We start from the raw sequence: 12,768 nt of genomic DNA on the forward strand, positions 1-12,768 counted from the left end.
ATGACGAAACGTACATAACGTGCTAAATGGCTGAGTGAATGATTGTGTGAGGGTGTTTGAATTAATGTGAACAATTTCTTTGCTTTGCAATTTTGTTGGTCTGATGTGAAGCGGCAACATTTATAAGCAGCATGAAAAATCCATAAACTAGCTTTGGCATTAATTAATACATTGATTTAGTTAAATTAAATATGGTTAAAATTGTGGGAAAAAAGTTGTTAGGGTAATTATTTTGAATAAAAATTGGTCTTGAGTCCGAGGAATTTGTCTGATGTTCAAGCGTGTCACACTGGCCGCTAAACTGGCTAGTGCACCTCCCTGATTCATCACGTTTCATGTGTCAGGTAAACCGCGACGAATAGGGCCATATGAATCCCCCTTTTAATGTACACTACAGCAGTCCATGAGAAGCAATTAATTTGCAGGCTTGTTGTTACAAAATAATTTACACTCAATAACAGCAATCTACATTTTGCTAAAACACTATCATTATCTGACCACACACAAAGGAAATACGGATGTATTACGTACAAGTGTAGTTACTGTATTTTTCGGACCATAAGTCACAGTTTTTTTCATAGTTTGGCCGGGGGTGCGACTTATACTCAGGAGCGACTTATGTGTGAAATTATTAACACATTACCATAAAATATCAAATAATATTATTTAGCTCATTCACGCAAGAGACTAGACGTATAAGATTTCATGGGATTTAGCCATCAGGAGTGACAGATTGTTTGGTAAACGTATAGCATGTTCTATATGTTATAGTTATTTGAATGACTCTTACCATAATATGTTATATTAACATAACAGGCACGTTCTCAGTTGGTTATTTATGCGTCATATAGCGTACACTGATTCAGCCTGTTGTTCACTATTCTTTATTTATTTTAAATTGCCTTTCAAATGTCTATTCTTGGTGTTGGGTTTTATCAAATAAATGTCCCCAAAAAATGCGACTTATACTCCAGTGCGACTTATATATGTTTTTTTCCTTCTTTATTATGCATTTTCAATCGGTGCGACTTATACTCCGGTGCGACTTATACTCCGAAAAATACGGTACATCAGTAGGTGCTAAAAGCCGAAAGAGGGAGGGATATAATGCTAACAACACTTTGGAGAGTTAGCGCAAACAGCTCCTTTTTAGTTTTATTTTATACTTTCATCAAAGGATATACAAGCTTACAACTCACATGTTGCAGAGTGATTTAGTTTCACATTCAGTGGGCTCTCTGGTGTGTGATTTATTAGTGCACTGCCACACTGCCAATACCTTGATAGTTTTATTTTTTTACTCTATGTCAGATAAACAGTATTGAATCTTGAACTCTAACCTGTGTAGTTAACAGTTATTTATTCAAGGCTCCAGAATATAAAGGGATATTGTTCAATGCAAGTCTCGGGTGCTTCTACGTGCATCAACAGGGCAAGTTGGCAAAGTATCTGCGACTGCAAGCGGATTGTTATGGGCCAGTCTGGACAAAAAAAGTCCAGGGCCAAGTTTTTGTCCCATTCCACCCCTGCTCGAGGCTGAATGTTGACGGTATGAGCGGGCGCCCTGCTGCTTTAAGTGCATTATAGTTCATAAGGAAACCTGCTAAAGTATGTGACTGACGCATAGCAGGGCTTTAACATTTAATTACAAATGCTGGTTTTAGGACTCACTTTATGAAGAAAAACAAAGACAAAAGTGTGGTTTTTAGACAGCGGAACAGTCTGGAAGAATGGAAAGATGAGGTCTCTCCTTAACAAAGATTTTCCTCTGCAATGGATAAAAGATGGAAGAAATAATCGCTCCGCTCCAACTTTTAAAATTCAGCTAATTGTTTAAACATTTCCTGCACAAATCCCAAACATGGACACGGTCCCAACGACGGAATCCTGGCACTCCTGACGCCACTTTTCACATGTCCCTGCTGGCCTCGCTCTATCACGTCCACAGTCCTTGCAGCATCATGGAACAAGGGTGTACAAAGTGCGGCCAGGGGGCCAATTGCATCCAGCAACTCTGTTTTTATTGGCCTGTCGCACATTCTAAAAATGCAATTAGACTAGAAAATTACAAAAGACAGCAAAATAATGGAAAAAATGGGCAATCTAACAAACACAACAAAATTGGGTTTCGCATTTAAAATAGCGTAAGCCTGGCCCGTTTATGTCGACAACCCGCTTAAAGGGGAACTGCACTTTTTTTGTAATTTTGCCTATCGTTCACAATCATTATAAGAGACAAGAAGACAACATTTTTTTGGTTTTTTTCTCGCTTTCTCTGAGCCGAGGATGTAGTTGTGGCTTGTGCAGCCCTTTGAGACACTTGTGATTAAGGGTTATATTAATAATCTTTGATTGATTGATTGATTGATTAATTTCTAAAATATAAAAATCGGCTTGTTCTAGGTAGCTAACAATGCAGATAATGGGAGATATCAATTCTAACACAACATCACTTTAAAAATGCATTAAAAAAAACCTCAACAATACTTAATTTACGTTCCGTACCCTGTATAATAACCAAGCTGTAGCAACATTGTTATCGTAAGGGCGAACACTGACACGTCGGCCTGCTACGGTATTAGCTGTAACAGCTAACTACGGCAAGAGATAATCCAATCAAATCAAACTTTATTTATAAAGCGCTTTTCATACATAAAATTAATGCAATGCAAAATGCTTTACAAACTTAAAAACAATACCCCGATGACCCAGACCCCCTATTATCACACACACACATACGCACGCTTATAAATACCAAACATAAACACACACACAACATACACACATATGCAACTATATGAACAAATGAATGCATGGCTGAGTACAGAGGAGACATGTGAGTAAACACTATCACAAGAACCATCTGCACCAGGAGGTCATCAGCCACCAGGACGCTGACACAAAGCACCCCCACAAGCACGGCCGATGCAGATTGCTCCCTTTAAGGAACGTTGGAAAGTAAAAATATTAAAACCTGTAAAATAGTAAGAAACATGAGTAGAAATAAAATATAAGTAAGACATATGAATATAAACTAATTAATTAATTAATATACAGTAAATATATAATAAATAAATAGAACTAAATAAAAATCTTGCATAACTAATAAGATAAAAAGTAAAATATGAATGACTTCAATAAAATAATTAATATTAGGTAAAAGCTAAATCAAAAATGTGGGTCTTACGCCTGCTCTTAAAAACATGAACGTTCTCCACAGCCCTGAGGTCCTCCGGCAAGCTGTCCCATAGACGGGGGCCATAATAGTGGAAAGATGCCACCCCATGACTTTGTGTCCTGACGTTTGGAATAATTAGGAGATGAGTGCCGGAGGAACTCAGGGCCCGTGAAGGTTTACAGGGAAAAAGAAAATCTGAAAGATAAGAAGGTCCAATACCATAAAAAAAAAACATTTATAAACCATAAGAAGAACCTTAAAATTGATCCTGAAACACATGCCGAGATTTTAAAACTGGTGTAATGTGAGCCCGCCTTCTGGTCTTCTTCAGGACACGTGCCACTGAATTTGGGAGTAATTGTAAAGCTGCAATAACCTTTTTAGGAAGAACAGAAAGCAGAGTGTTACAATAATCTATACGACTTGTAATAAAAGCATGCATTAGCATCTCCGTGTTGCCCTGAGAGAGAATTGGATAAAATCTGGATATATTCTTAAGATGATAGAACCCCAAAAAATATGTGTGTTCTTGTTTCTCATAATTATTGTGAACGATAGGCAACATTCCCCCCCAAAAAACTTTAAATCGTAATTGACATATGCGGTTGACCACTTTTGTCGACCCTAAGTGTCATTTCTATGAAGGTCAGTTTATGTGGACATGTTAACTTCATAATTGCTAAGTAGTGCAAAATGACAACAGCAACACAACATTCTGTCTAGTTATATATCATTACAATGTGCGCACAATGACTTTAATTTCACAATAAAGGAATGACAGTAATAACCAGTATTCTACTACTGACAAATTGCAACAATTAATTTTTTTTAGACTGTTAGCCACTGAAAGAAAGATGTGCGCATGTATGAAAGCTCTATAGTCGTTGTGGTCAAGACGTACAACAAAGTTACCTGTTAGCTAACAGTATCAGATATAAGAAAAGACAAGCATCCAAATAAAAACATGCCAAAATGCTGTTGGTACAAATTCTGTTCAATATCACCCATTCTTTTTGAGTCTTTGGCCAAAGTCAATGTGCAAGCAATGTGTTTCGTTTAGTGTCCCGTAGTGTTGGCTGTGACCCCAGAATGCAGAGATGGCAAAGTACAGGTAAAGTGTATTTTGTAATAAAATAGTGCACAAAAAGGGAAAACAGTCACAGGAAGCATATGGAAAGCTATGCAACATGGAGTGACAAAGCAAAAAGGATCCTATGGGAAGCAGCCTGATTGGCAACCAGGGACAGGGGTGTCCTGATTGCCAGTCAGGGACAGGTGAGGGAGCCAGCACTCAGACTAAAGTGATGGCAAATGGAAGAAAACAGGAAGGGGAAGTAAAAATCAAAGCGACAAGATTTGATGCCCCCCTAAAATACTTTTCTACTTGGAGCTATTTTTAATGTTATCACTGCATTTTGCTGTACTTCTCAGTGTGAACACACTTACACAATAAAAACACTGAAGTGTAAGCTCTGGACTTGGGCGAACCGAGGCACAGGCAGAGTGCGATGTGCTGCTCTCATGCGTGAGTGACCGCTGACATGAAGGCCTCCAGAAAAGGTCACCATAGTTTGTGTAGGTGACGCGTCGCCTTAAGAATGTGCTTCTCTTCCTCTGGACGCTTGCTTCCATTTCCCCTCGCCTGCTTACTTCACTCACGGTGTCGCTTGAGGAATCTGGAAAACACCAGCGGGGAATGAGAGGAATTTTCTGCTTTTCTTTTTTTTTTTTTTTTTTTCACACACACACACACACACACACACACACACACACACACACACACACACACACACACACACACACACACACACACACACGCACACACCTCCAGCTCTGGAGTTTTCTCTTGTTTCTGAGCAGGGCCCAACAATAACACGCTCTCATAAACAATGGGCCTTGTTCCTGGCCTCGCACGCCAACAAAAGTCCCAAAGTACACGCTACATGGAAAAACCGAAGTGCAACCTCAAAAAAAAACAAAAAAAAAACACATGCTTGACTTTTCTTCATTTCTGTCGGATCCATGTTTCCCTCCGAGGGGACGTTGACGGAGCAAAATCCTGCACGGGGTTGCTGGTCAATGTCAGGAAACCACAAAAGCACAAAGAAGAAGAACAAATAAGCACTTTTGTGCTTTTGCAGCATGTTGGGAGTCTGAACAAGAAAGTCTAACCTTAATCATGATGGGATAATAAAATATGCCTTCTGCTTCTCAACTGTATTTTTAACGCTCACAATAATTAGAAGAGTAACGCATTTGTTCTGTTTTATGATAATGGCACACTAGAGAGGTTTCTGGACTACCGGTAGTTTTTCCCTTCTTAAAATAGAAGAAGACTGTCCAGTTGACTTTCATGCAGTGACCAGCGCCTCCCTGTGGATAACAGAGGCCAAACATTCCAGTAAAAAAAAACATTATGAATCTTTATGACAAAAATCTAACATCTACGACAGGGATCTTCAACTAAATAGTTTTGGGGGCCGCATTTCTACAAAGCTAAGGGCCCGGACTTCTGCCTTCAGTATCAGTCTTATTTTGTATATTCCAGAGAACCATCATCCTCTAAAGCAGGGGAGTCAAACTCATTTTAGCTCAGGGACCGCATTGAGGAAAATCTATTCCCACGTGGGAATAGAGTAGCCAGAAATTGTACTCAAGTAAGAGTACTGTTACTTTAGAGATTTATTACTCAAGTAAAAGTAAGGAGTAGTCACCCAAATATTTACTTGAGTAAAGTATGTTGTGAAAAAACTACTCAAGTACTGAGTAACTGATGAGTAACATACACACTCATATCATATATATATATATATATATATATATATATATATATATATATATATATATATATATATATATATATATACTGTATATGTATATATATATATATATACATACATATACATTGATACATACAGCACATCATTTATATGTATTTATTTTGCTGTTTTTGTTTACATGTTAAAGGTGTTTTAATGATAATACAAGCATGTTTAACATATAGATTCCTTTCTTTCATGAAGACAAGAATATAAGTTGGTGTATTACCTGATTCTGATGACTTGCGTTGATTGTAATCAGACAGTAGTGATGATAACGTCCACGTTTTCAAATGGAGGAGAAGAAAAGTTCCTCCTTTCTGTCTAATACCACATGAAAGTGGTGGGTTTTTGGCATCTTATTTGTCCAGCTTCCATATTCGTTTTTATACCCTTTACAAGAAATATATTGGCGTCAAACTCCGTAGCTTGCTAGCTTGTTTGCGCTGGCTTTCGGAGATTCTTGTTTTGAAAGCGCAGGCGCGATGGAGCAGCACTTTTATTGTGAAGACAGGAACGTCCTCATGTGCGATCAGTCTTTAGGCTTTTGACGGGATGTACGGTTGAAATAAAAAAGTATCTTTTTTCCTTCACACTTTTGATTGATTGATTGGAACTTTTATTATTAGATTGCACAGTACAGTACACATTCCGTACAATTGACCACTAAATGGTAACACTCCAATAAGTTTTTCAACTTGTTTAAGTCAGGTCATGTGACCACCTGGCTCTGTTTGATTGGTCCAACGTCCCCAGTGACTGCATCTGATTGGTGGAACGAAGTGAAACGTCACCAGTAAGGCAGGCACTTTGAAGGTCTGTCTGACAGACCAAAACAAACATAGCGTGCATTAACAGATCGATAAAAATTAGTAGCGAGTAGCGAGATGAATGTAGATAAAAGTAGCGGAGTAAAAGTAGCGTTCCTTCTCTATAAATATACTTAAGTAAAAGTAAAAGTATGTTGCATTAAAACTACTCTTAGAAGTACAATTTATCACAAAAGTTACTCAAGTAGATGTAACGGAGTAAATGTAGCGCGTTACTACCCACCTCTGGGGCCGGACGGGTAAAATCATGACATGATAACTTAAAAATACAACTATGACAATTTAGGATTGGTTTCTTTGTTTTATTTCGGCCCAAAATAGAACAAGCACATTCTGAAAATGTAAATATCACAAATAACCCTCTTGACAAAACACTTCAAGTTAGTTAAAAATTCTGACGAAAGAAATTGGTGCAGTTTCAAAAACACCATGAAGAACAAAATGAAATTAGACTTCATCTTGGTGTTTCTACAAACCAATTAAACTTTAAATCGCAGCCCGTATCTGTTTTTCCGAGCTTTCCAGGTTCTACACCAAAGGCCATGGGCTGAGCCAGGACAGGTGGTGGACTTTCATACACACTTCAAACTACAACTTAAGACTTTCCAAAAATAGCTTTAATTGCAATAGAAAAAGGTTTTCTTTCCAAGGTTAACAAAAACAACTTTAACTACATATAAAGCTATAAACAAAACTAAGCTCAAGTGTTGCGTAAGCAGTGGTCAAAAAATGTTGTCACCTCCAGTCTCTCCACCCGACATTTGTCCAATCAGTTTCACCTGTGCACCCCTATATGTTTTCCTCACAGGTGCTGTAAATGACACACAATGTAAATGACTTTCTAATTTAAAAAATAAATAACTTAATATATGCAGTACCAGAGAAACATGAATAACACTAAAATGGCTACCAAAACCATAATGACCAACAACAAAGTGCAGTTGCACAGTAGGCCCAAGCATCCATCAAACACCACCACAATGACCACCACCAAAGTGCAGTAGCGCAGTAGGCCCAAGCATCTATCAAACACCACCACATTGATCAGCACCAAAGTGCAGTAGTGCAGTAGGCTAAAGTATTCATCAAGTAACAAATAATTTAACTTAATATAAGCAGGACTACCGAAATATGAATAATACAAAAATGGCTACCACACTTCAGGTAGGTTAAAAATTCTGAGGAAAAAAACTGGTGCAGTTTCAAAAACACCATGAAGAACACAATAAAATTAGACTTAATCTCAGAGTTTCTATAAACCAATTAAAATGTGCAGTGTCTCATGGAGCATTTTAAGTGAGGTCTCCGAATGTATATTTCACTCCTGTTTGTTTTACATTAGGTTGAGTGGGAGGAGTCGCAGACCTGCTTTACCAAGCACCTCTTGCTTGGTATACTTGCTCGCCCCAATATAAACTATTTAAAAAATAAAAATAAAAAAATGTAAAAATGCAGTTTAATTGTACACTTAGCAAATTCATCTCACGGGTCGGATTGAACCTGTTCGCGGGTCTACTCCGGCTCACAGCCCGCATGTTTGACATCCCTGCTCTAAAGTAAACATTTGATTTTGGCCAATTTTTTATTTTTTTTGTTGATTTATTTTTTTTATCAAAGTTACAGGAGCGCTCTGCTGTTTTTTTTTAGGACCTTCTGCAAAAAAAGCTAGTCAAAGATCATCTCTGTGACAGCACTCTACGGTGTTTTTAAGAATCTGCTGCAAAACATGTGACTCTCTCACAAATTTTTTGACCTAAAATTGCGGGCCACCAGTTGAATTGCCCAAATGATGCAAAAGAGAGGACCTAAAATGGAAAACTAAAGAAGCTGAACAAATGACTACTGACTGCATCTGAAGTGAACAAGCTACAGTGACAGCTTACTTCCACATCACATTAGGAAAAAAGTGTGGAACTGCCAAAAAGGAGAGGATTTAAAGGGGTGCCTTGAGGAACGCCTCAGTTATGTTAATCACAAGTTTGGACCCCAGTGTTCTATGTTTACTAGCAAGGGTAAATGTCAATGCAAGGATCTGCCAGTGTTTACAGTGGTTCAAGTCCCTCTATACAACAGGAGCACTCTCGTGTTTTTAGGAAATTGCGGGGGGGAAATGTACGTTTCCCTAGTTTTGAACTACACTCGGGGGCCGGTCTGGTGTCTGGTGGATTTGGCCCCCGGGCCACCAGTTGAATAGCCCTGATCTATGGTAATGATGACAGGTATGATTTTTGTCTTACTTTCTGACACATACTGTAGGTATGAAACCTGGGTGAATCTGCCCTCATTTGAAATATTGAAAATACCACTGATGCTGGATTGTGCAGTAAAATGTGTTTGTGCTGTTAAGGCTTATCAGTATTTCAAAAATATATTTTCTGTGTCAAGTGTCCTTGTGTTACCCACTATCAACTATTCTTCAGAGATCATTATTTTGCCAGTGCTGTTGGACCGGATGTGACGTGTAACGCTATTATTGTAAAGGCTGGAAATGTGTGACTGGTGGGAAAAAGAGAGCTATTGACAGTGGCTATGATTGAACGAGATAAGATTGTTGACTTTAAAAAAGTGCCTCTCCAGTTACAATAGTTTTAATACTCCCATATTTGTGATGAAAAATGTCATCTCCACTTATATCCTGCACTGACAATAGCTCTTGCTGTGTTGATCACATACGTTAAGCACCTTGGGTAGTTTTTAATAAAAAAATTATTTGCGTTCTTCTTGCCTTGTCTTCTTTTCTGCTCCATTTGGGTAACTCTGTTTCAAATTTTTTTTTTAAATGTCTCATAATCAAGCCAACAGGTTTGTTTTGGTCTGTCTTCCTGAACCGAGTCTGCACATGTGCAGAAGCATGGAAAAGTTATTTGCGTTATTTGCGTTTATCCTGACTGATAAAGAATTATAATGTATTTTAAAGCACACAAGTTAAAAAAAAATATATATATTTTTTAGACAGCTTGTGTATGCCTAATAGTAAGTCCGCCCTTGGACTTGGACATGACTGCGCCACAGGTCAGAAAATGTATTTTTACAGCAAGCACAATTTTTATGACACAAACATTTTAATATTTCCAATGAGAAAAGTGGTCTCCTTCATGCAGGTTTGTCTTAAATGCTGACATGTAATGATGACTGGTATGATGTTTGTTCGCTATCATGAGCAAGAAGAAAAGCAACAAGTTGAATCTAAAGGATTTTATTTGTTTTAGCATATCAACACTTTCTTCACCTCATTCACTCACACATGCACACTGCCCCTCCACCTGTATCTTCTGTCCTTGTTGTTGTCGTCACCAGGAATCATTTGTCTGAAGGCTTGAATGGATCAGACCACACCTTCAGACCTGATCAAAATAAAAATGCAGAAGTTTTAAACATTGATTAGTTTTCTTATCAAGTGAAAATGTACGAAAGAGGAGTAATAATTCACAGTAAGCTCTTACCTGCAGGCTGCACATCCTCCGGTTTGATTCCTGCACGGTTCACCTTCTGGACTTCTCCTGCAGACACACACTTTGGTTAGTTGGTTTGTATGATATCAAAACATGCCTTTACAATGATAACAGAGATATACTGTGGTACCTTGGTTTTCATTATTTATTATTTCCAAAGTATAGAGGAAAACCGAACTGCAAACAAAGAACCCCACAGACTCCACCTATATACTTTGCTACAACTTATGTCTCAAATTCAGTTACTCACCTTATTTATCAAAGTGATGGCATTCTTATTACATCCATGAACACATGGACAACAACTGTGTGCTCACGCAACTTTGTTTCCATCAACTGATGCCATCACACATATGTGCGAGACCGCTTTTAGACACAACACGTCACACTGACGTGACTCTGCAACCTTACGTGTTCTGGCAATCTCCCCCTCTTCCCGTTACAACAGCAGGGAATACAAGGTGGAACTAATCTTCAAGAAAATGTTAGTGCTCTGTATACATTTATGGTGGCACATTGCAATCATGATTCTCTGCCTAGATTTACAGTATATAGTGTGGTATGTTCAGTGACACTCTGGAAACATGGACGCTAAGGCTTTTGTTGATTTTGTTTAGACTATGATTGTAATCTACAACTTTTTTTGGTTATCTGGTGGCTTTTTTTCTCAACCATACTCAATAAAAAAAAGCACAGAAACCAAGTCACCAAGTGATTAATTTGGCTAAAAGTGAGGCAGTGTATGAAAACAGACATATTTTTGTGAAAATATTCTCCTAAAACCGAGGCAGTTGAAAACTGAGGCAACACAGTGGTCTTTTTATCATTGGGGTGTCATTGCCCTCAATAAAGTAACCAAATATTGGAAGTAGAACATAAACTAGCAAGAAACACGTCAATAATGAATAAAGCAAAACATGTTATGGACCACAAAATCACTTCATATTCTCTACTGCTCGCTAGTGTTACCATATCTGAGTTATTGCGTAGAAATATGGGGAAATAACTACCAATGTGCGCTTCATTCACTAACAGTGTTACAAAAAAGATCAATTAGAATAATACATAATGTTGGATATAGAGAACATACAAACCCTTTATTTATTTATTGAATAATAAATATTGAAATTCTACGACTCGGTGCATTTGCAAACAGCTGAAATGATGTACAAAGCAAACTATAACCTGCTCCCCAAGAATGTACAACAATTCTTCTCGACAAAAAAGGGGAAATATAATCTTAGAGGACAATTTAATTTAAAACATTTGTATGCACGTACAACATTTAGGACCTTTTGCATATCAATATGTGGAATTAAAGTATGGAATGGATTAAGCAAAGAAATCAAACAAAGCACTAAGAACAGTTTAAGAGACTGTTCAAACTACAAGTGTTCACAAAGTACACAGACGAAATATGATAAACATCTTGAACCTTTTTTTTTCAAACGATAATCTAATTAATCCCCTAGGTGAACCATACATTACTTAACTATTTACTTATGAGAACTTAAATTATTGTGTATATGTTTATGTCTAATATGTATTATGTATTTATCCATCCATCCGTTTCCTACCTACCTCTCGTATTTAAAACTTGTGTATTTAATGTATTTACATATTTGTTTATTCATTGTTCTGTTACAAACAGAAACAACTGGAAATATGCGCTGCATTACATTGAAATGCTGTTTTCTATGCATGTTCGAATTCTACCTCGTAATATTTACTCGAGGGTAGTTTAGCGCTTAAACTAGATCAATATTTCTCAAAGTGTGTGTACGCAGGCTCCATCTAGTGGTACACCAGAGAAGTGTGTACACATGTATTGTAAATGGAGTATCATTGTTGATGATCTTTGTGCATTGTTATTAAATATACTTATATACCAAGTGTTTTCTGAGATGGTACTTAGTGAGAAAAGTTAGAGAACCATTAAACTAGATGTTAAACTACAAGGGTAGAGTCCCCCCCCCCCTAAAGAAGTAGATGCAGTATTTCTGTTGGCAGTTAGCATTATATGTTAGCAACCTTGACATAAGAGACATAACATTAGTGCCAGACTGAAGACGCATGTGTGTGATGTGTTGCTGTCATTTTAAGCAGGTTTTCTGATCATTGCAAAGAAAAGTAAATGTGTCGCCACTTACTGTAGTCTTCTTTGTGGGTGAACGGGTGGACGAAAATGGGGTAAAATGCAGCAGCAACTGCAGTCGCAAATCCTCCAAAAATCAGCACTATCTTTCTGTTTTTGGACATTCTTCCTATTTTATTTGGCGCAGGCTATAAATTGTATGTTACCTACAAATGTGCATAATACTTGAGCAATAACTTCCGGTGTAAAGGTTACATAAAGGGCAAACGCATGTGGTTTGAGCTTTTTGGCTTTCCGTAGCAGCCATAACGCAAATCACGTGACCAGACAAAAAACAATACAGTGTAGTTGAGGCAGGTTAACTGCTTGTTCGGTGTCATGTCATGTTTTATAA

General features: G+C 37.7%; 1 protein-coding gene and 1 long non-coding RNA gene across 2 annotated transcripts; both read right to left on the minus strand.

Annotated features, from left to right (window-relative positions):
* Positions 1-4,582: 4,582 nt before the first annotated feature.
* Positions 4,583-5,487, minus strand: LOC133605722 (uncharacterized). Its single transcript, XR_009815173.2, has 3 exons — positions 5,351-5,487; positions 5,004-5,250; positions 4,583-4,854 (listed from the first exon to the last, which is right to left on the minus strand). It is a non-coding gene; the product is annotated as an uncharacterized lncRNA (long non-coding RNA).
* Positions 5,488-10,007: 4,520 nt separating this feature from the next.
* On the minus strand, positions 10,008-12,635 carry smim20 (small integral membrane protein 20). Its single transcript, XM_061959158.1, has 3 exons — positions 12,430-12,635; positions 10,271-10,327; positions 10,008-10,171 (listed from the first exon to the last, which is right to left on the minus strand). The coding sequence occupies exons 1-3, from the start codon at positions 12,536-12,538 to the stop codon at positions 10,128-10,130; spliced, it is 210 nt and encodes a 69-aa protein (XP_061815142.1). The 5' UTR covers positions 12,539-12,635; the 3' UTR covers positions 10,008-10,127.
* Positions 12,636-12,768: the final 133 nt, after the last annotated feature.

Source organism: Nerophis lumbriciformis, linkage group LG05 (genome assembly GCF_033978685.3).
Source record: "Nerophis lumbriciformis linkage group LG05, RoL_Nlum_v2.1, whole genome shotgun sequence".
NCBI lineage: Eukaryota > Metazoa > Chordata > Actinopteri > Syngnathiformes > Syngnathidae > Nerophis > Nerophis lumbriciformis.

Bases quoted from the DNA above. Each gene is read 5' to 3' on its own strand.
- smim20 (XM_061959158.1), bottom strand. From the start codon at position 12,538: ATGTCCAAAAACAGAAAGATAGTGCTGATTTTTGGAGGATTTGCGACT. The intron at 10,328-12,429 runs GTAAGTGGCGAC...GTGTGTCTGCAG, and splicing joins CACCCACAAAGAAGACTACA to GAGAAGTCCAGAAGGTGAAC. The intron at 10,172-10,270 runs GTAAGAGCTTAC...TATTTTGATCAG, and splicing joins GGAGGATGTGCAGCCTGCAG to GTCTGAAGGTGTGGTCTGAT.